Genomic DNA, 23275 nt, shown 5'->3' with positions numbered 1-23275 from the left:
AAAATCCCAAACAACAACGGGGTAGAGTCAGGCATACCTTGTTCGCAGACTACGCTGCTGGTCAGTGTGTCTGTGTGACACCAATCAGATACAATTCACAGGGTCCTGTCAGGAAACCTTCTATATTCCCCTCAAGGGCTGGGAGACAAATTAATCTAAGTGAGACAAATGGGGGTTTTCTCTTATTCTGTGTGGGCAACAGTTACCCTATAAGTAGGGGTTACTGGTGATGTTATTATATTACTTTGAAATTTCTACAAAACATTTTACAATTTCTAAGCGAAACTGTAACAACTTTTGATACCTAATTACAGAAGTCAACAGTGGAGAAGAGACATGTTTACACTTCCCGAGTGTCCGGCAAGGCATTGTACCGGGTGTGCAGCAAATTTATTGACGGTGGATCTGTTTGAGTTTCACACAAAATATGACAAGAAAGCAGATGGTGGATTGTGTGGTGAATGCGGTAAAGTTGTATTTGCACAGAAAAAAACGAAGCCGCCTATGGCTTGCCCTCGCGGTGTTATCAATAAATGATGTAAGACTAACATTAGAGACAAGAGCACTGAAGACAATGAAAGTCACTCTTTCATCCACAATCACTTCCATTTGTGAAAATTCACATAATATATGTGGAGATACACGTCCATTGACGGAAACAAAACCTTAAATACATTTCGATTGTCACAGATCAGGGAACCCAATTTGCACTGTGATGGGAGGGGGGCGTGAGGGCATCACTCATAAGAACAGCATCAGTACCCCAAAAACAACATAATGTCCCACATCCAGATCCTTCGGAAGGTGGTGAGAGTACTACCCTCTCAAGGATGTTGGGTGTGGCAGAGGCATCCCAGCTCAGATACTACCAGTGAGCATCCTCACGACCCTCTGCTTGAGTGCCCACCCCTGCCTGTGAGCCACAAATAGTTTAAGATGTTGCAGGTTAGTCAATTGCTCCTTGGAGATTTTATTCTACTAAAATGAGACTCAGAATCAGTGAAGTATTAGCTGTGAAGATTCGATGTCCATTTCAATGGAAAACAACGAGTCATTTTGTCAGTCAAACATACAATGAATAGCAAGAGTTCAGCCTGGATCTACTTGCACGCAGTGCTTAATTTGAGACGGTGGTTTACGGTGCTCGCCAGCTGGACCTAAGGCTCAACACCAGCACTAATGACAGTCCACCAAATGGTGGCTCTGTCTGGCTAATTTGGAGAGGAGCACAACAGTGTTTAATAATTCAATCTGAATTAAGAATAAATATTACCTACTTCCCATGCCAATCAAATATCTTTGGAGGCCTGGAATAGTCTGAATAGTCACACTTGTAGCAGCGCGATGGTTAGTAGTTGTGTTGGTACTGTCACTGACAGTGCTGTCAGGGGGCATTGAGTGGCGCTAGCTGCAGAGGCCTCCTGACATGGGTCCTGGTACTTCAGTCAATCAGTCAAATAGCTTTTATTTCGGTTAAAATAACCACAAAATGCACAGTTCAGACAATGCAACAATATAAAAAAAATATCTAAATAAAAAATAATTACACTTCACCAGCATAATAGGCACATAATTAAAACCGCTAAAAAGATTTTCTGAAAAAAAAATCTTTGTCCATTCAAAGGTGTTAACATTTCAATCCTTTCTTTCTTCGTATGAGGCTCACAGAGAACTCCTGGTCCCCAAAGCAGGACACAATGGTTTGACCCATTTCGTTCTCATGAAGGCATGTCGGGCAGAAGAATAAAACATGTGCAATGTTTTCTTCAGCATTCAAAGTGCAATTGGCTGCCCCCACTGCTGGTGGGCTAAAAGACCAATTGGCTGTAATTGGGTTAATCTGGAGAGTGTCGAAACAAAACTACATAAAGAGCGTCTTTGCTAATTGGGAGTGTTTAGTGTCCAAATAAGGCTCAAAACTTGGCAATGGTTTAAAACTTAGAAATTGTGAGATTCTTCCCAATCTAGGATTAAGAAGTACATTATTTATTAAACATTCCCAATAATCACCTTTCATGTCATTACTGGAACATGCTGTCAATGAGCTGGGGTCGTTCCAAAAATGTCTCAGGCCCAGTTTACTGAACCAGGTCAGCACATGGCAGAACCCTGCAAATGTTACCTGGCCGTCGCTATCCAGGAGCTCCTTCAGACCATGTTTATAGGGACTAAGTTATTGTGTAACCCAAATCTTTATCCTGAATAGGAAAGGTCTCACACAGCTAGGTGCTCTAATTTCTGTTGCCGGTATCATAAAATAATGGGATCAAAGGTGTATTTTCGGGGAGTCACAGTAACCTCTGTGGTATTTTATTTTCTCCTACAATTACAGGACACAGATTGTCCCCACCCCACAATTCAGCCCCATACAAGGCTGCTGTCTGAGCCCTGTATCTTTAAACCTCCAATGCTGGAGACACTGCCTTAGACTTGGTAGCCTATTGTTTTTTAGGTCGAGCGTAAGTCAGTGCGCAAGCGCTGCTCTGGTGATCTGTTGTAGTTCAGTGCATGAGAGAAGCCAAGCCCACTCCCCAGCCCATATTTGTTAATGGCTTGTGTCTGTCCATCGTGAATGCTGGCTTCTGATTCATTAGCAGGGTCGTTAGTCACTCCTTTGCACGGACTTGTCTGCATTTTTAACCTCCCATGGCTACTGGTACCTTTACTTAAGTTGTTACACAGTACAGTATTTTTAACTCTGTAGGCACTACTTTCTTTAATTAGTTTTTAGTCCTGCAGGCACCATATGATTTCCTGCCGCTTGTTTTCTCTTTGGTTACTTTGGTTATAATCGCGGCGTTCGCACTTTAGCGTTAAACATCTTAAGCTAAAGCACGGGTGTAGCAATTGCTACGAAAGTAAAGGAATAGAAAAAAACATATTTTGTTCAATTTCTTTACTTTTTTAACCAATCGCGACACCAGTGCTTTAACTTAACCCCTTTTCAGAAGGGGTTATTCCTCCACTGTGCTGGGGGAGGGGTGGAAACGCTCAGCACAGCGGGGGAATTAGCCCCGTGTGTGAGTGTTCCACGGTGTTGGACTTGGCCCTTTTCCCCCAAAAAATTTAGCTTTTCGCCCCCCTAATTTGAGATGTCCCCCCTATAGTGAAGGTTACCGAATAGGCCATGTGTGGTGTGAGACGCCATGTTAATGTGAAATGCAATGGTGTGTACATTTATTTTCCCCCATTGTAAACATGTACCCTGGTGAAATGCTGCATTTGTGTTTTGCATTTAAAAAGGCTGCCAAGGCTATGCGTTGTGCCACCTGACTGCAGGAGGTTAGCAGTCTAGTTGTTAGGTACCCAGCCACCCCTGCATTTGTAGGGAAAGCCTGGCACCCAGGGTGTTCTACTCCTTCCTCTGAGCCAGTTAGAACTTGTTCGCATGTCTGAGGTGGGTTATCGGTCTAGTTGTCTGGTACCCAGCATTCGCAGCATTTGGAGGGACCTTCTAGAAGCTTCCAGGCTTTCTGGTATAGGGAGAGCAGTAGAGATGTGATGAGCAGAGACAGAGCTGGGACAGGAATGTGAGGGGACCTGCTGCCAGTGGATACCGCCACTTGGGCCTGTGTGCTGGACCCTGCACCCTTCTAGGCCACCCTACTGTCCCCAGGGCTTGTGAAGCCCCACTTCAGGAGTTCAGGCTGCTGTGTAGGAGGAGGGCCACGCTGCAGTGGGGATGGTGAAAGCCTACCACCCCGTTTTGATGATGCCCCCACTACCTGCTGATCTGGCCCAGTAGTGCCTGCTGCTCTGTCCCCCGGGCCCCTGAAGAAGGAGGCCCCCCCCCCCAGTCCCTGAAGCTGCCGGGACCCTGCGCCACAAAGTGCTGTGCAAAGAAGCGCCTAGAAGGGAAGGAGCATCTTAGACCCCCCCAGTCGGTGAGGAGGGTCACCCCGGGGCTTGCTGCTGGGACTGTCCGCCCCCTTTGCGCTGTGTGCCTGGAAGTGCTGGCCTGCAGAAGACTGCTTGTGTCCTAAGAGCTCTGTGACCAAGACTGGCCTGCTGATTGCCTGCCAAGCTCTATAATCTGGGAAGCGCTGGCCTGTTAAAGAACTGCATTGCTGAGTGCCTGCTAAGCGCTATAATCGTGAAAGCGCTGTGCTGCAGAAGCCCTGGGTGATCTTAAACTTCCTGAACTGTACTGCCTGCTGCTGGCCTGAGCGGTGTCAGCGCTGTTGTGACTGCCCCAAAGCGCCTCTGTGTACTCTAAGCGCTGTACCTGCTGAGCGCCGTGTTGGGAGGATTGTGCCCTCAAGGTGCTGTGGCGCCTGTATGCAGAGTTGTTCAAGGAGGGAGCCTACCCCTCATTGCCCCCGGGACTAGTGTTTGGCTGCCACGGAGGCCGCCCTGCCCCCTGGAGACTGTAGTTGGGCCCCGTTGGCCCCTGGTAAACTGAAGCGGCCCGAAAGGAACTGAGGCTCCTGAGCTGGGCATCAATAGAACAGATGCCTAGGGTTGATGTATTAAATGGTGTACTCGCATCGAGGAGGATTCCCTATGCCCTGAGTTAAGCCGAGTGGTTGTATGCCCCCAGGTTCATCTTCAGTACACCCCCGAGGTAAAGGGAGATATATGCCCCAGGTGCTGATGTTGAGGTCCCTTGTTAAAGGTGTTTTTGGCCTGACAGGTTTCAGATTTACCTCCTGTTGTTAACGCTGCTGATGCCATTCATATTTGCGCAGTGTTGCTGGCCTAAGGAGTTTATCCACAAGGGGCTTCCATGACTAATGTTTATCTTTATGCAGAGGGCTGTTATATGCAGACTGATGTTACCCTGATCCTCGTGACCAGTGGTCGCTCCCTGACCGATCTCCGCCTGGATATCTGGTATTTCCCCGCAACTGCCTCACCTGTGACTAATTAATTGCTTTTCAGCTTCCAAAACGCTCGCATCTGCAGAATAATCATAGCGCTTAGCAGTAACATAGTGCGCTCGCATTTGCCGACTTTGTTTACTTTTTCCGGCCATTTTGTTTGTTGTGCCTCGTAGCGAGGCTCCCCAGCACGCACCCGCCTCCCGCTGCCCCTCCCTCGCCCCTCCCCCCCACCATCCATATATGACAGTAGTTCCCGCGCGCAGCGTTCACGCGCAGCGACCGCGCCCAATCCGCGCCGAAGGTGCGCCAAAGGTAAGCCCGTCTACGCCCGTCCGCGCCTGGACCGCACCCAGCGCCAGACACCCTGGCCCCCGTCCCTCCCAGCCCCCCCGCATTACCTACGATGCCACCACCCTCCTAGCCCTTAACCCCGGTCGCTCCCCCAACTGCGTCCAAGCCGCTCCTGGACGCACCCATGGACCGTTCTCCTGCCTCTCCTGCAAATTTAGCGGCACCAACAACATCTCCGCTGCGACCACAACACAGATTACCGACCCCAACCACCTAGAATGCATCCTTCTCAACACCCGCTCGGTCCACAGGCACGCCATTGACCTTTGGAACCTACTAGACACCATCTCTCCGGACGTCGCCTTCCTAACGGAAACATGGATGAACGCTTCCTCCGCCCCTGACATCGCCATCGCTATCCCTGATGACTATAAGATCACACGCAAGGACCGCACCGACCATACAGGAGGAGGAATCGCTATCGTCCATAAGAAATCAATCCGCATCTCAACCAGCTCTGACGCCAACCTCGCTAACTCCGAACACCTTCACTTCCAGATCCACATCGACCCCAAATCCACACTCCGAGGCACTCTCCTCTACAGACCACCAGGACCCCGCGCAAAATTCAGTGAAGACATCACGGACTTCATCACCCCACACGCACTCCCCTCCAAAGACTACATCCTTCTGGGAGACCTCAACTTCCACCTTGAAAAGGTCAACGACCGCAACACCGCCACCCTTTTGGACAACCTCACCAACCTCGGACTTAAACAACTGGTCACTTCCCCCACCCACATCGCAGGTCACACTCTGGACCCCATCTTCACCTCCAGCAACCATGTCTCCTTCAGCCACACTACGGATCTCCTCTGGACTGACCACAGCTGCGTTCACTTCACCTACAACAAGCCGAAACCCACCATCCTCCTCCAACCAACTCTACAAAGAAACTGGAACAAAATCACCACAGAACAGATCTCCACATCGCTCCTTCAAACCTCCCCAGCCCTCTCTTCTAACGCCAACGAAGCCGCCTCCAACCTCACCCTTTGGTTATCCAACACCGCCGACAACTTAGCACCACTGAAAAAACGTCAACACAAACTTGGCATCAAGAAGGCCTCATGGTTCAACGACGACCTCAAGAAGTCCAAGAAACTGTGCCGCTCCCTTGAAAAGGCCTGGAAAAAAGACCCATCCACCAGCAACAAGGACGCCTTCAAAAGCGCCATCCGTACTCACCACCAACTGATCCGAAAAGCCAAGAAAACAGCATTCAAAGATCGACTTGACAACAACGCCCACAACAGCAAGGAACTTTTCAACATCGTCAAGGAATTCTCCAACCCCTCGGCCAACTCCAACGACATCACCCCCTCTCAAACCCTCTGCGATTCCCTAGCCTCTTTTTTCCACAACAAGATTGCTGACATCCACAACAGCTTTGACAACCAACCCGGAAGCCAACCCACCCTACCATCAGCTGACCTTCTTCCCCCCGTTAACACCCTTAACGCCTGGAACCCAATCTCCACTGAGGACACCATCCGCCTGATGAATTCCATCCACTCTGGATCCCCCACTGACCCATGCCCTCACCACATCTTCAACAAAGCAGACTCCGTCATAGCTCCGCACCTCCGAGACGTCATCAACTGCTCCCTCAACTCCGCTACCTTCCCAGAAGACTGGAAACACGCTGAACTCACCGCCCTTCTGAAAAAACCAACAGCAGACCCCACCGAACTCAAAAACTACCGCCCCATCTCGCTTCTTCCATTCCCGGCCAAAGTCATCGAGAAAGCTGTCAACAACCAGCTCGCCGCCTTCCTCGAAGCCAACAAATCACTCGACCCCTCACAATCTGGCTTCCGAGCCAAACACAGCACTGAGACCGCCCTCATCGCAGCAACAGACGACATTCGAACTCTACTGGACAATGGAGACACAGTCGCCCTCATCCTCCTCGACCTCTCTGCAGCCTTCGACACAGTCTGCCACAGCACCCTTTTACAACGCCTCAGAAACATCGGAATCCAAGGAAAGGCACTGGAATGGATCACCTCGTTCCTCACCGGAAGAACCCAGAGAGTCCGCCTCCCACCATTCAAGTCCGAGGCCTCAGAAATCATCTGCGGCGTACCACAAGGATCCTCACTCAGTCCCACCCTCTTCAACGTATACATGAGCCCCCTCGCGGCCATCGCCCGCCAACACAACCTCAACATCATCTCTTACGCGGATGACACTCAACTGATCCTATCTCTCACCAAGGACCCCAGCACCGCCAAAACTAACCTACACGAGGGAATGAAAGAAGTCGCCGAATGGATGAAACAAAGCCGTCTGAAACTGAACTCAGACAAAACAGAAGTCCTCATCCTAGGTAAATCCCCCTCTGCATGGGACGACTCTTGGTGGCCGGAAGCCCTCGGGAAAGCACCCATCCCGACAGACCACGCACGGAACCTAGGCGTCATCCTGGATTCTTCACTCTCAATGAACAGACAAGTCAGCGCCGTATCCTCTTCCTGCTTTAACATTCTTCGCATGCTCAGAAAAACATTTCGCTGGATCCCCTCCGAAACAAGGAAAACAGTCACCCACGCTCTGGTCACGAGCCGACTGGACTACGGAAACACCCTCTACGCAGGTACTACCGCAAAACTCCAGAAGAAACTACAACGAATCCAAAACGCCTCAGCCAGGCTCATATTAGACATCCCACGCAACGAACACATCTCTGGTCACCTTAAAGACCTCCATTGGCTACCCGTCGATAAGAGGATTACTTTCCGACTGCTTACCCACGCACACAAATCACTCTACGACATCGGACCAGAGTGCCTCAACTCTCGACTGTCCTTTTACACCCCCTCCCGCCAACTTCGCTCTTCCAGCCAAGCCTTCGCCACTGTACCTCGCATCAACAAGACCACCATGGGAGGCAGATCCTTCTCTTACCTGGCTGCCAAAACATGGAACTCACTCCCCGCTTACCTTCGCCTCACCCAGAATCACCTAGCGTTCAGAAAGCAGCTTAAAACGTGGATATTTGACAAATAATCCTACTCCCCTCCCTAAGCGCCTTGAAACCCTCTGGGTATGTAGTGCGCTATATAAATGTTATGACTTGACTTGACTTGACCCCTGCGGTTAATATGTTACGCCTATTGATTGCTTGTATGCTGATGCCATGCATGAGGCGTCTTCACGCCTAATGATTTAATTTACGACTACAGCTTACTTCTAGGTGAGGCCAAGGATTAAGGTCTGAGTTTGCCCTGCAATATTGATCCTATGTTTTATGCATTTCCTGACATTCTTTTTATTTCAGCTGGACACTAATGGACTTCCTTAACCCTTTTTCTTACTTCTCCCATTTTTCCTTGTAAATAAGCCCCCTGGTATCCTTTGCTCTGGCGCCAGTTGGCGCCCCCTTGTGATTACTGCTATTGTTGTGTTTTACCTTTGCAGGTTGGAGATAATACAACACTTATTCTTTTTCCAACCAGAAGCAGTGTCGTGTCTCATTTGTAGTGTGCCTGGTGTGTCGTCTGTGGGCACTGCATGGATGCTTTACACATGTCCTCTGAAGTTTGGCCTGCCCGCTCTGCTCCATGCTACCCCCTGTAGAATTGGTAACCCCATTTCTAACAGTGTTTGCGAGCGGTGGGATAGGACTTGTGTTTGTGCAGTACCACAGCGACCACAGGTTACATTTCAAATAGAGCACTGAGAAGTAATCACAGTTTTTGGGGATTATTGTTTGGATGATTATTGTGTTTTCTTTATTGTTATTGCTTCCTCCTAAAAAGTGTTTTTAGAATTGTGTCCCCTTGGTGCCCTGTGGGTGTGTCCCGGGTGTACTTTGTCACGATGGGGTTGGTTTATAATGAGGACGACCTCATGGATTACACGAAGCAGGACATTTTGTGTTTCTGCAAGGAGAGAGAGATACCCCCAGTAGGCTACATTAAAAGGAAGTTGTTCCTCTATGAGGCTCTCAAGAGGTGGGAACTCTTAGAGCCCTGAGGAGACCTGTCTGATTACCCCTCCGCATATTTGAAGGGTGAATTTGGTAGAGACCAGAGGGAGGGCTCCCAGTCCATAACCCCGGAGGGTGGTTACTCTGATGATGAGGAGGAAGAAGGTTACAGGGCAGAGATGCCAGTAGCTGATGAGGACACCATAGATAGGGAGTCCAACACTGGGTGCAGCCCCGGGGGCACTACCCCAACCCTTTCCTGGTCCCCAGAAGAGTGAGTAGACAGAAGGGAAGAAAGGGAGCATTGGTTGGTGCTGGCAAAGCTCAGGCATGCCAAAGAGTTAGCGCAGCTGAGGGTGGAAGAGCAGAGGCTAGAGACAGAAATGGTCCTAGTGCAAGAAAGGATGGTGGAGAGACTAGCTCAGGTGGGTAGGTTGTCCCCTGAGAGTGGTTTCTGTGGTATGGATTCACCGGTGATGGTGGGATCCAGTGGTGGCAGCGAGAGTGGTTCCAGTGCAGGGAGTCCCACTTCCAGAGCCCAGGAGACGGTGCCTGATTCCCAGGAAGAGGGGGATGTGTTAGTGTTCAGGGGCAGGGGAAAGCTGTCCCACCAGTCCTGGAAGAAGTTTGCAGAGGATTGGTTGGTGAATCGAACAGTGGATGATGGGGAAGGGTTGTTCCAGGTGGATCACTGACTAAATATCGACCTCCAAAATATCGACCTACAGTAATATCGAGTCTAAAATATCGAGGGCAAGAATATCGACATCCTATCTACAACATGGTAAGTACATAAATATCAAAAAAATAATATAGATGTTAAAAATATCGATGTTAAAAATATCGTATTTTTTTCTTTTAAAATATAAATGTAAAATAAATTAAATAACACTAATAAATATAATGTACATAGTTAAAAGTATCTACTAATGTTTAAAATTAATAAATACATATATATTAATAATACATTAATTAAATATATACTGTAAATATATAATATATATGCTCTGAACAATATGTTGTAATAATTATTTTACTAACGTATAAATTATTAAAATATATTCTAATTTACAAATACATTTACAAATATAAAACAATAACATAAATAAAATGTACAAAACAAAAAATTAAATATACTTTTAATATTTTTACAATTAATTATATAAAATGTTGGATAGCGTAGGGGTAAAAATTACTATTCCCACTCCAGAGAGTGCAACAGTAGGGAAAGCTTTGCATAGCGTAGAGGTAAAAATTACTATTCCCACTACAGAGAGTGCAACAGTAGGAAAGCGTTGGATAGCGTAGGAGTATAAATTACTATTCCCACTCCACAGAGTGCAACAGCAGGGAAAGCGTTGGGTAGCGTTGGAGTAAAATTACTATTCCCACTCCAGAGAGTGCAACAGTAGGGAAAGCATTGGATAGCGTAGGGGTAAAAATTACTATTCCCACTCCAGAGAGTGCAACAGTAGGGAAAGCGTTGGATAGCGTGGGAGTAAAACTTACTATTCCCACTCCAGAGAGTGCAACAGTAGGGAAAGCATTGGATAGCGTAGGAGTAAATATTACTATTCCCACTCCAGAGAGTGCAACAGTAGGGAAAGCATTGGATAGCGTAAGGGTAAAAATTACTATTCCCACTCCAGAGAGTGCAACAGTAGGGAAAGCATTGGATAGCGTAGGAGTATAAATTACTATTCTCCAGTATTAGGGGTGTCGTTCATAGATTCACATGCTTGAATATTCCCCGTCGTCGAAGTGGGAGTCCCACGGTACATAAATAGCAGTAATATATATGCATGTATACATGAGAAATATCATAAATAAAATATACATACATATAATGCAATATAAATGTAAACTTTAAAAGTACCATAGAACAGAATAGGCCCATTGAAAAGCCCAAGGGAGAATTCACTTTAGTAACATATTAGAGTCATTATGTGTTGGTCCATATTCCAGCCAATCAGGCTGTAGCCCAGGGCTTTAAGTGGGCCGGGTCTGTCCGGGTCTGAGCACCGGCAGTTTTTTTCTGGGGCCCTCGAAACGGGTCTCTATCGGGCTCTATTTTCCCGGCTGGCAAAGGTAGTCCGTTCTTTTTTTTTTTTTTTTTCAGACCCGTTTCGAGGGCCCCAAAAAAAACTGCCGGTGCTCAGACTCTGTCTCTGCCCACTTAAAGCCCTGGCGGTTGCTGCTCGTGTAGGAAACCTGTGTGTGACATTTTGCACTACTGCAGTGAGAGCTCAGTTTCCTCACTCAGTAGTAGTCACGGCATGACGTCCACGGCACGACGGCATGACGTCATGCCAGGTGAGCTTTGTTGGAGGAAGGGAAATCCTTTAAGAGAGCCATTTTCTCTCCGGATATACCTTCTCTCCTCTTTCCAGCGCAGAAGCAACGTCGTGGTGGTGCCAGCGCGGGACTTTCACCATCTCAGGGCAGAAGCAACGTCGTGCCAGCGCGGAACTTTCACCATCTCAGGGCAGGAGCAACGTCGTGCCAGCGCGGGACTTTTACCTTCGCAGGGCAGGAGCAACGTTGTGGTGGTGCCAGCGCGGGACTTTTACCATCGCAGCAGCAACGTTGTGGATGATGAAAAACTGAAGAGGCAGAGGCCCCCAGGCAGCCTGCTCCAGAACGACCTACCCGACCTTCACTTGATGAATTGGCGCCGTGTTTAGAATTGGAGAGGTCGGGGAAATTGGTTTCAGCATCTTTCACCTGTGGAGCCCCATCCTTGATCGGTAAGTGCAGTGGGTTATCCCCACAGTTTGATTATAATCGTTTTTTTGTTTCAGCTTGCATAACGTGTAGATTCTAGTCACAAACTTGCATCTTTGTTTTTTATGCGTGTTTTGTTATTGACAGACAAGTGCCTCCTGGCAAGGGACTGTACTCTGCAACTAATTGTTTTGTCACTTTTAGTTACTTGATCCTTATCTTTGACTCTGAGATGTATATTATCCAAAGGGTACGTCGAAAAACTGTACAGTTTTAGTTGGGAGAAAGTCACGGGGGTGGGGGGATTAAAGGGACTGTACAGGTGGTTGGGGCCTGCATCTGGGCTGGAGAGGTGGAGATGGCCGGTGTCTGTGCTGGAGAGGTGGGGATGGGCGGTGTCTGTGCTGGAGAGATGGGGATGGCCGGTGTCTGTGCTGGAGAGGTGGGGAGGGCCTGTGTCTGTGCTGGAGGGGTGGGGAGGGCCTGCGTCTGTGCTGGAGGCGTGGTGGGGGCCTGCGTCTGTGCTGGAGGGGTGGTGGGGGCCTGAATCTGTGCTGTAGAGGTGGTGGGGGCCTGCATATGTGCTGTAGTGGTGGTGGGGGCCTGCCTCTGTGCTGGAGAGGTGTTGGGGCCTGGATATGTGCGGGAGGGGGGATGGGCGCCTGTGTCTGTGCTGTAGAATTGGTGAGGGCCTGGATATGTATAGGAGAGGGGAGGGGGGCCTGTGTCTGTGCTGGGGGGGTGGTGAGGGCCTGTGTCTGTGCTGGAGGGGTGGGGAGGGCCTGTATCCGTGCTGGAGAGGTGGTGAGGGCCTGTATCTGTGCTGTAGAGGTGGTGAGGGCCTGTATCTGTGCTGTAGAGGTGGCGAGGGCCTGTATCTGTGCTGGAGAGGTGGGGAGGGCCTGTGTCTGTGCTGTAGAGGTGGTGAGGGCCTGTATCTGTGCTGTAGAGGTGGCGAGGGCCTGTATCTGTGCTGGAGAGGTGGGGAGGGCCTGTGTCTGTGCTGTAGAGGTGGTGAGGGCCTGTATCTGTGCTGGAGAGGTGGCGAGGACCTATGTCTGTGTTGGAGGGGTTGGGAGGACTTGCGTCTGTACTGGAGAACTAAGTAATGTTTTGATTTGTTACCTTTGCCTCAAATTGTAAAGCGCTCTGGTATCCTTCGGGATCAAGTTTGTGCTATTTAAAACTTTATAAATATATATTTTTTTTAAATCCTGTGAGCAGCAGTTCGCCCTAACAGGGCCATATATCCTGCTCAGTTTATCAAGAGGGCAGCTCCCAGGCAGTTGTAGAGCTGAAGGTCATGCGCATCCATCATTGTTATTTTGCTGAGAGGGCACAGATAGCAGTCGGATTGCCCTGTAGTTTTTCGAATTTGATGTCCTCTCTGAGCCATGTCTGGCAGTAAAAGGGGGTTTTAGCATTGTACAAACTTCAGCAAAACTCAGAACTTAGATCAAGGTTTATGTTGAGCCAGAGATCCCCTGTATATTTCCCAAAGATTTCTTAATGCTTACATTTAATGGCGCACCTTCCCGCGCGCCCATTCCTGGCAACCCAGATGCTAATTAGGACATTTTTGCTTTCCAGTCTGCCATTGGCATGGTTAGGTGTCTGTCTGTCTGAAGAGCCATGCTTGTTGGTTAGCCATGTGTGCCTGTGACCTTCAAGTGCTTTGTGTACTCTGGGGATCAAGGGCAAGTAACCTGTCCTGTGAAAAGTAGGGAGAGATTTCACCCCACATCTTGCCATATATGGTTGATCTTTCCTATATCCTTTAACCATCAAACGTTAGAGTGCTGCCACAAATTATGTACTCTTTTGTAGAGCTGGTAGGCTTGCTAGTTAGCACCCCAAAGGCTTTCTATGATTCAGAGTAAGGTCCGATGACTATCGTGTAGTGAACATGCCCCTCTGAAAAAGACTGTTGCAGAAATTTCCGTAAATCCTTCAGCTTCGAGTTAAAATGTGTACCACTGTTTTCACAACTGAAATTTTTTCTATTTTGTAAGAAATATGAAATGTCCATTCACTACACTTTCTGCTGGAGTGTTCATGAGAGCCTGGCCTGGTTAAGGTATTTTGTTCTGGTTCAGACTCCTGCCCACAGCAGCGTTCCACCATCATAGCTGAAGAAAGGAATGGATTTGCTGATGTTGCTTCAAGCGACATCTCCTTCCAAGGTGTTCTGGCTGCAGACCACCTGAGACACATCTTTAGGTTCTGAGGTGGTAGAGTTAATCCCATCCAGAGAGCTGTGGTGGATGCAATGTGGCAGATTGATGTCAGTGCCTCAGGATATTCATTATACTGTGCAGTGATATACAAATATACAAGGATGGCAATGCCTAGGAGTGTTCTTTATATTGTGCAGTGAGGTAGGAAGAGAGCAGTGCCTACGGGTACTCTTTATTCCATGCAGTGACGCAGTATGATGGCAGTGCCTCTGGATATTATTTATTCCATGCAGTGATGCAGTAGTCTATTCCTACTTTGTGGGTTTGTTCTGTGGGTTTAGTATTGTTTGTGTTCTGGGGTAGGGTGTTACTCGCCGAAAAAGCAATTAAACACCTTGGGGGTAGCAAGCGCTATATAAATGTATACCTTTTCCCTCTTCTATCCCTCCACTACCCTTCTCAATTCAAATGACTAACACATCCACCACTCAAATTACTTTCATATTTCACTATACTAATTTGCCACTAATCCTTTATGGATTTCGTAGTAGCATGCTACTCGCCGAAAAAGCGATGCAACGCCTCATCAGGGGTAGTAAGTGTGACATGAATCAAAATACTATACATCGGGCCTAAGCAGGGAGTATGTGTATGAGAGGACTGTGCAGGCAGTGTGTACCGGCATCCATGTGTGAGGCAGCGAACAAGTCCAGTGCATGCAAATCAGGAAGGAGTAAGTAGACTGGAGTACAGTACACATACAGATGAACCAGTGCCATCTAAAGAACTTTTGGAGACCCGGGGAAGACTTATTTTGGGATCTCCAGATCAGGAAAACCTTACAACTTCACTGCACAATGAGAGATACTTTCAGGAACAGTACAAAATGAAGAGTAACATCTGCCTGCCAAATGGCACATTAATTAAACATTGTTGATCACTGGCGTAAACGATTCAATTTTTGTTGCAGATAAGAGGCTCAATATTCTATTTTCGTGAAGGAAGGCCCTATCACCTGGAAACCAAAATCAGCAGAGGAAACCAGCAGAGCAAGATTTTCTTTTCTTTTTCAGATATTCCAGTCCAGCCTCCAAGAAGGAAGTTCTACATTTACCATGGCTACTAGTAGCTTATCTGCTTCTGCTCTGAAGCGCAAGTCTATGCAGTCTTCAATGATTGACTTCCTACCGTCACTGAAGCGCCAGCGTGTTACAGGGGAGTCTTGTCCAGTGCAACCAACTAGTGAGGAAGCTAGTAAAACTCAGCAAGAGCCTGACAGGGACAGTCCACCATCAGAAAAACTTCAACGTGTGCCAGAGAAAGAAACTGTCAAACTCCCTGACTGCTGGAACACTAAACAGTGGCATTACTTTCAGGAGGAATATAAATGGTTGTATCTTAAGTCAGGCAATATTGGATGTTCTTCCTGTAAACGGGCTAAATCAACAGGTCTTTCAGTGCACAATAACACCCAAGGCATGCGCGTAAGTAAAGTGTGGGCAGATGGCGAGGTTGGTCCTTCTGGTGACGGAAAAGCTTTCAGGCAGAAACAGCTCAGGAAGAAGATTATGGAGCATAAGGCGAGCGCCGGTCACTTGGCAGCTGAGGACATTCTTACAGCTCAGCAGAAAAATACATTGGTGGTGGCAGTACACGAATGTAATGCAAAACATATGGAGACCACATGCAGGGTATTTGACACTGCCTACTACTTGGCAAAAAAAGATGGCCCTTTCACTGACCACCCTGATCTAATTCTCCTTCAGGCAAAGAATGGCAGCGCAATGGGACGTGTTTTGCACAGCAATGTGACTGCAACGGAAATAATAAAACACATTGCAGTGGAAATGCAACAAAGATTGGTCTGTTATATCAGACAACACAAACCAAAGATTCACAGTATTAATTGATGAGAGCACTTCTATTAGCAATGCTTCTACCTTGATCATCTACCTCCATGGCATTTTTGGAAATGAAAGTACCCCAGTGACCATCTATTTCAGCCTAAGGGAGCTGGCAGAAACTAATGCTATTGGCGTAAAGAACGCTCTCCTACTTTGAAAAAGTTGGACTCACAAAAAGTCTGCTTCATGATATCTTGATTGCAGTATGTAGTGATGGAGCAGCAGTCATGTTTGGTAAAAAAGGAGGAGTAGTAGCATTGTTGAAATCAGAATTTCCAAATCTTGTACTGACATGGCACTGTTTGTCTCACAGACTAGAACTTGCTGTGGCAGATACAGTTGATGAGGTTGCAGGGGTCAATCACTTCAAGATTTTCATGGACTCATTGTATGCCACATACAGCATGTCACCAAAAAACCAGAGAGAGCTAAATCAGGCCGCCAGCGAGCTATGTGTACAGCTTCAGAGGATAGGGAAAATGCTTGATACTAGATGGGTAGCATCCAGTTACAGATCTGTGAAAGCTGTTTGGAACTGCTTCCCTGCCTTGTGCAAACATTTTGAGAATGCTTCTAAAGACCCATCCAGACCCATAGGAGACCGGAGTAAGTATGAAGGTCTCTTGAAGAAGCTTACATCATATTCTTTTATCAGAGATTTGGGGGTAATATGTGATGCACTTCAAGAGCTCAAAGACTTATCACTCTCCTTACAGAGGAGGGATATTACAATTGTTAATGCCCACAGACTTTTGGTTAGTCAAGTACGCATATTTATAGCAATGAAGGACTCCCCAGGGGAGTTTGCTTCTGCGGCTCAGAGAGCAGTGGACGAGGGCAAATTCAAGAATGTTCCTCTTTCCCATGGTAGATGTAATTCTGTTGCCCTTAATCAAAATCAATTTTATCAAAGTCTGTCTGTAAATATAAATAAACGATGTGCCCCGGATTCTGAGAAAGAACTTATAGCCAGCTTCAGTGTGCTAGATGCAGGCAACTTGCCTTCTGGTGATGAATGCATTCTTTATGGGGAAACAGATATCCAGAAACTGTGTTCAGAGTTTCAGCTGCCAGCTAGAGATACTATACAAGCTTTTAGACTTTTCAAAGATTTTGGTGGAAAGAAAACCCCTGAAGCATTAAAAAAGTTAGTAGTTTGCATGGAAACCCTGCCAGCAAGTAATGCGGATTGCGAGAGAGGTTTCAGCGCAATGAACTTAATTGCTTGTCCAACAAGGGCCTCTCTTCTTGTAGAGACCATTTCTTCATGCCTATGGGTAAAACTCAATGGTCCTCCATTTGAAACATTTGACGCAAAGCTGTATGTAAAGAGTTGGCTTGCAAAAGGTAGAAGGTCCGCTGAAGAAAATTGTTGTGAGAAACCCCAGCTAAATAAACACACTGAATATCTTCAAGAATTTTGGGGAATCCTGCAATAGATTTCTAAGTAATATAAATAATTTGTACATGCTTTTTTAAAGTGTTTGGTATTTTTATGGCGTATACTTAATAAATATACTTTTTTGCCTATTTTATTATCCTTTGCTGGATGCGACTTCATGATTTTCTTAAGCACACAATGCGAGTTATCTTGATTTAGACCACGCCCCTACTCGGATAGACCACGCCCCTACTCAGATAGGCCACACCCCTTTAAGAGATTAGCCACGCCCCCTTTAGAGCACCCCCAGTTTTTTTCCCACTTAAAGCCCTGCTGTAGCCTCCTCTAGAACCTTCTCCTCAGAAGCCCAAGTCCTCAGATTTTCTACCGCACGTCGTGTGAAGGGAGTCTCCCTGAGCTCTGCTCAGTTTTTTCCAGTTTCTAGCTATTCTTTCTTCAGAAATGTCTTCTACCAAGAAAACTTTGTTCAAGGCTTGTCCATCCTGTGGTAAATTGCGCCTTTTTCATGAAGACCCTCACAGTAAGTGCATTTACTGTCTTTACCCGGACCATGTTGCCTCTACCTGCAGGTTCTGTCGCACTTTTCCCCCTAAAACATTGAGGGATAGAGAGGCCCGTCTCCTTCTGTGGCTACAGAAGTTGAAAACATCTGAAAATGTGATTTCTGATGCTGAGAGTATGTCATCTGGATTTTCAAAATCCTCTCAGAAGCGTGGGTCTGAGACTGAAGTTCCCTCTCCTTTTCTTAAAAAGAGTAAGATGGGTTCTTTCAAGGATGTCTCCACACAGGACTTGATTAAGGGCGCGCCTACGGGACCTGGTTCTCTGGCGTCTAAACCCATGACTATGCCCTCCTCTTCAAAAACGGGCATTGGCTCGTCGATGGGCTCGTCGACGCTTCCGTCGAGGTCTGCAGCGACTACGAGGTCAGTTATGGCAGTGTCAACGTCGACGACCACTTCTTCCTTTTCATCCAGTTCGGCAACGACGACGACCATCTCGTCGACGAGCAGCCAAGAGGTGAGACCCATCTCGTCCATTATCAAGATCTCGTCGACGATCAAACCGTCGACGACCAAACCGTCGACGAAAAAATCATCGTCGACGCGCCTTCCGTCGACGGTTCCTCCGCCGACGAAGAGCAAACCATCGTCGCCGACGCCTGCTCCAACGACCGGATCTTCCTCGTCGACAACTGCCTCGTCGACGATAACATCGCCATCGACGGTGATCACCCCGTCGACGACTGGACCGTCTACGATTGCTCCCTCGTCGACGAAAGCTTTATCGTCGACGGCGAAGAATGCGACCTCGTCGACGACCAAAAAATCTTCGTCGACCAAGAGTAAGCTGCTGATTCATACGCCGGTTTCTGCGGCGACGACGCAAGAACAATCAGATGGTGCTAGGGCTTTGGAAATCTCGTCGACGGGCTCGTTGACGATGCACCAACCCCTACAGACAACTACCACCTTCAAAATGGTTAAAGCATCGACTCTCAAGACTGTACCACTCATACAGGTAAGTCCGGTAAGGAGTGGATCTCAACCTCCGGAAAAATTATTTCAGTCTGCAGAAGAGGAATCAGGAAATGATTCTGAAATGGATCAAACTTATGAACCAGCTTCTAGTCCTTCTTAATTACACATAAAGTGTCAAGAGTAAAGTGACGAGGATGAGGAAGTGGATAATAATGTCGAAGATGGGAATTTACTTTTTACACTCGATAAGGCACAACCAACTAATTACGAGCAGGTTACGCAAATTCCTCTGTCATTGGTGCAAAACCTGCAACATATGCTGGACGACTACAATCGTAGGTTTCCACCGTCGTTGCCTCCTTCTCCGGCACCTCAAGTGCATCGTCCTCTGTCTCCAGTACCTCGTCCTCCGTCTCCAGCACCTCGACCTCAGTCTCCAGTACCTCGGCCTCAGTCTTCAGCACCTCGGCCTCAAGCTCCGGCGCCTGTCGCGCCTTCGTCTCCTTCGGGTGCTTGCCCTGATACTGATAATGAGAATCAAACTCCTCATAACACTGGGGATAACAACACTGATGATGAGATGCAGGATTGGGACAATTTTAGGGCACAGACACCCTCTACTCCGCCGACATCACCAAGGGCTTCACCGCCAGTGGATATCGCGAGCTTCCATAACCTTATGGTTCGTGCTGCGAAAAGGTTCCACTTAACAATCGAGGCGCAACAAACTGAGTGTTTTTTGTATGATTTTAAGGACTTACCTCAACGACAAACACATACCATTCCTATCATAGACCATATATGGGAAGAAGGTCTAAAGTTGATGGAACGTCCTAATTCTATACCAGCCGTTCTGCCCAGATTGGACAAAAAATATAAAGCGCCACCTACTTCTCCGGCCTGTTTGGTTTCGCAAACTAAGGCAGATTCTGTTATCACTAAGGCGGCACAAAAAAGGTCTCGAAATCCGGCCGTACCTCTGACATCTCCACCTGATCAAGATGGTCGTAAGTTAAACTCAATTGGCAAACGATTTACCACTATGGCAGCAACAACTGTACGAGCTTCCAATGCCTTAGCCATTCTAGATCGCTGGTCTGATCCCTCAAATGCCCGACTCCATCCGGGATGAAGCGCAGGCCATTATTCTCGAGGGAGAAAAAATTTCGGCAGAAATTATCGACTGTGCTGTCGGTATATCCTCCACGGGTTTCCGACAACTAGCGGGCGCTGCAGTCTTGCGCCGTCAAGGCTGGCTGAAATCAACCACTTTCCGTCCAGAAGTCCAGTCCAGAGTGTTAGATTTACCTTACGACGGTGAATCTTTATTCGGTAAGCATGTTGATGATGCTTTGGAACTTATAAAGAAGGACACAGATACAGCAAAGTCCTTGACAACTCTTCAATATCGAAAGAGGCCATTTCGTGGAGCACGCGGTAGAGGAGGAGGAACCTCTACTTTTCGTGGAACAGGACAATATCAATCAATCAATCAATCAATGACATTTATAGAGCGCGCTACATACCCGTAGGGTCTCAAGGCGCTGGGGGTGGTGGGGTGCCGCTACTGCTCGAACAGCCAGGTCTTCAGCTTCTTCCTGAAGGAGAGGTGGTCTTGGGTCAGGCGCAGGTCGGTCGGGAGGGAGTTCCAGGTCTTGGCGGCCAGGTAGGAGAAGGACCTTCCTCCTGTAGTCGCTCTTCGGATGCGGGGTACGGCGGCGAGGGCGTGGTTGGCTGATCGGAGGTGGCGTTTGGGAGCGTAGAAGTTGATTCGGCTGTTGAGGTAGCTCGGGCCTTGGTCGTGTAGGGCTTTGTGTGCGTGGGTGAGGAGGCGGAAGGTGATTCTTTTGTTGACGGGGAGCCAGTGCAGGTCTCTCAGATGTCCGGAGATGTGACTGGTTCGTGGGATGTCGAGGATGAGTCTGGCTGAGGCGTTCTGGATCCGCTGGAGTCTCTTCTGGAGCTTGGCGGTGGTGCCGGCGTAGAGGGCGTTGCCGTAGTCCAGTCGGCTAGTGACGAGAGCCTGGGTGACGGTCTTCCTGGTCTCGGTGGGGATCCACCAGAAGATCTTCCGTAGCATGCGTAGGATGTTGAAGCACGCCGAGGAGACGCTGTTGACTTGCCTGGTCATGGAGAGGGAGGAGTCCAGGATGAAGCCCAGGTTGCGTGCGTGGTCTGTCGGTTTGGGTGCGGTGCCCAGGGCGGGAGGCCACCAGGAGTCGTCCCAGGCGGAGGGTGAGGAGCCCAGGATGAGGACCTCCGTCTTGTCCGAGTTCAGTTTCAGGTGGCTGGTCGTCATCCACTCGGCTACCTCTTTCATCCCTTCGTGCAGGTTGGCTCCGGCGGCGGCGGGGTCGTTGGTCAGGGAGAGGATCAGCTGGGTGTCGTCGGCGTAGGAAATTATGTTGAGGTTGTGTTGGCGTGCGATGGCCGCGAGGGGGCTCATGTAGACGAGGATACAATTACAATGATAACAAGCAAAGAGGATCCTATCAGTCCCAAAATCGTTCATCCACCTACAGAACTTACCAGCGTAAGTCCAATTACAGAGGTGGTGCGAACACCAACAAAAAACAGTGAGACGACTGTGCATCTTGGAGGTCGAATCTCGAAGTTCTTCTGCAATTGGTCGCACATTACCAACGACCAGTGGGTCTTGGACGTTGTTTTAAAAGGACATACCCTGGAATTTACGAAATTTCCCCCTGCTCGCCCGCCTTCGGGTCCACCTTCTCCCCATTTCAAAGAACTGTTGGCCCAGGTGCAGCTTATGATCAAGAAAGGAGCCATAGAATTGGTACCGCAAGGTCAACGCGGCAGGGGTTTTTACTCCCGTTTCTTTCTAGTGAAGAAAAAATCAGGAGAGTGGCACCCTATCTTAGATTTGAGAGCTCTAAACAAGTTCATCGCATCAAAGACTTTTCAGATGCTTACCCTACTTCAAATCTTGAATTTCCTCATTCCAGGAGAGTACTTTTCAACAATAGACCTTCAGGATGCATATTTTCATGTGCCTATTCATCCCAGGCACAGGAAATACCTCCGTTTCACAGTCGGCCAATTTCATTATCAATTCAAGGTCCTACCATTCGGCCTTCGATCAGCACCGAGGGTATTTACAAAAATTCTAGCCCCGGTGGCGGCCTACCTGCGTTTACAGGGCATCCAGTTCTATCCGTATCTGGACGACTGCCTGATAAAGGCCAGGACTTTTCAATTAACGGAACAGCACACACAAGTCTGCATATCCCTGTTCGAAACATTGGGCTTCTCCATCAATTGCCTAAAGCCACACTTTCAACCATCTCTGCAGCGAGATTTTCTCGGAGCCTCACTCGATTCTCGCCTAGGGCAAGTGTTCGTTTCACAGGAGAGACAGAACCGAATGTTACAGAAAGTACAGTTCCTGCAGTCAAGGCAGTACGTTTCTGTCCGGATGTACAAATCATTCCTCGGCATGGCTTCTTCGTGCATTCAACTGATTCCCAACTGCAGATTGCACATGAGAGTCCTACAAGAGGAACTAGACAGCCAGTGGAGGCAGGTATCAGGGTCGTTCGAAGACAAGATCCATTTAACGCCCCGCATTCAAAAAGCTTTGGAGTGGTGGGCTCATCCTCCAAACATAGCGACAGGTCGTTCATTCAAGGACGAACCACCAACACTTACACTAACGACGGACGCTTCCCTAGAAGGTTGGGGGGCACATCTCGACGGGATGTCCGTGAAGGGAAAATGGACGGCGTCTCAACGCACTTGGCACATAAATCGCTTAGAACTACTGGCGATTTTCTTGGCCTTAAAGTCCTTTTGGAGAGTAGTGCAGGGACAAACATTGCTGGTGAGGACGGACAATACCACCAGCATGCACTACATAAACAAACAGGGCGGCACAAGATCTATCGTGCTGTCACGAATGGCACAGGAAATTTGGGATTGGGCTATCCAACAGCAAATACATCTCCAAGCTGTCCATGTACCAGGCGTGGCCAATGTGCTGGCAGACTCGCTCAGCAGAGCCCTCTCGGACAACCACGAATGGGAAATCAACCAACCAACGTTGGATTTCATCTTCCGACAGTGGGGCCGACCACAGTTGGACCTCTTTGCAACTGTTCTCAACAGGAAGTGTCAACGGTTTGCGAGCCGGCATCCACACAAGGACTCGAGCGAGAATGCCTTTTCAATAGACTGGTCGAACGACTTCATCTATGCATTCCCTCCACTGCCGCTCATTCCTTGTCTGTTACACAGAATGAGGTTCCAACCGTGTCGGATAATCCTGATCGCACCCAAATGGCCGAGACGTCCTTGGTTCTCAGATCTTCTCCTGTTCTCTCTGACACATCCGATACAATTGCATCCTCTGCCGCATCTTCTCACGATGCAACAAGGTCAAATATGCCATCCGGATCCAGCGTATCTCCAACTTCATGCTTGGAACCTGAGTACAATAAAGTTGCGCACATGAATGTCGAT

The 23275-nt window shown here is 48.1% G+C and overlaps 1 protein-coding gene across 1 annotated transcript; it reads left to right on the top strand.

The window, feature by feature from the left end:
- Positions 1-16377: 16377 nt before the first annotated feature.
- LOC147700665 (E3 SUMO-protein ligase KIAA1586-like) lies at positions 16378-17352 on the top strand. The gene has a single exon (XM_086928466.1). It carries the CDS (start codon positions 16393-16395, stop codon positions 17350-17352), a length of 960 nt encoding a protein of 319 aa, XP_086784592.1. The 5' UTR covers positions 16378-16392.
- The last annotated feature ends 5923 nt before the right edge of the window (positions 17353-23275 follow it).

The sequence above is a fragment of the Lissotriton vulgaris genome, chromosome 7 (assembly GCF_964263255.1).
Source record: "Lissotriton vulgaris chromosome 7, aLisVul1.2, whole genome shotgun sequence".
Lineage (NCBI taxonomy): Eukaryota > Metazoa > Chordata > Amphibia > Caudata > Salamandridae > Lissotriton > Lissotriton vulgaris.
This window is presented reverse-complemented; position numbering and strand designations above follow the sequence as displayed.

What these genes read in the sequence shown, in the direction of transcription:
- LOC147700665 (XM_086928466.1), top strand. Translation starts at nt 16,393, where the DNA reads ATGCTTGATACTAGATGGGTAGCATCCAGTTACAGATCTGTGAAAGCT.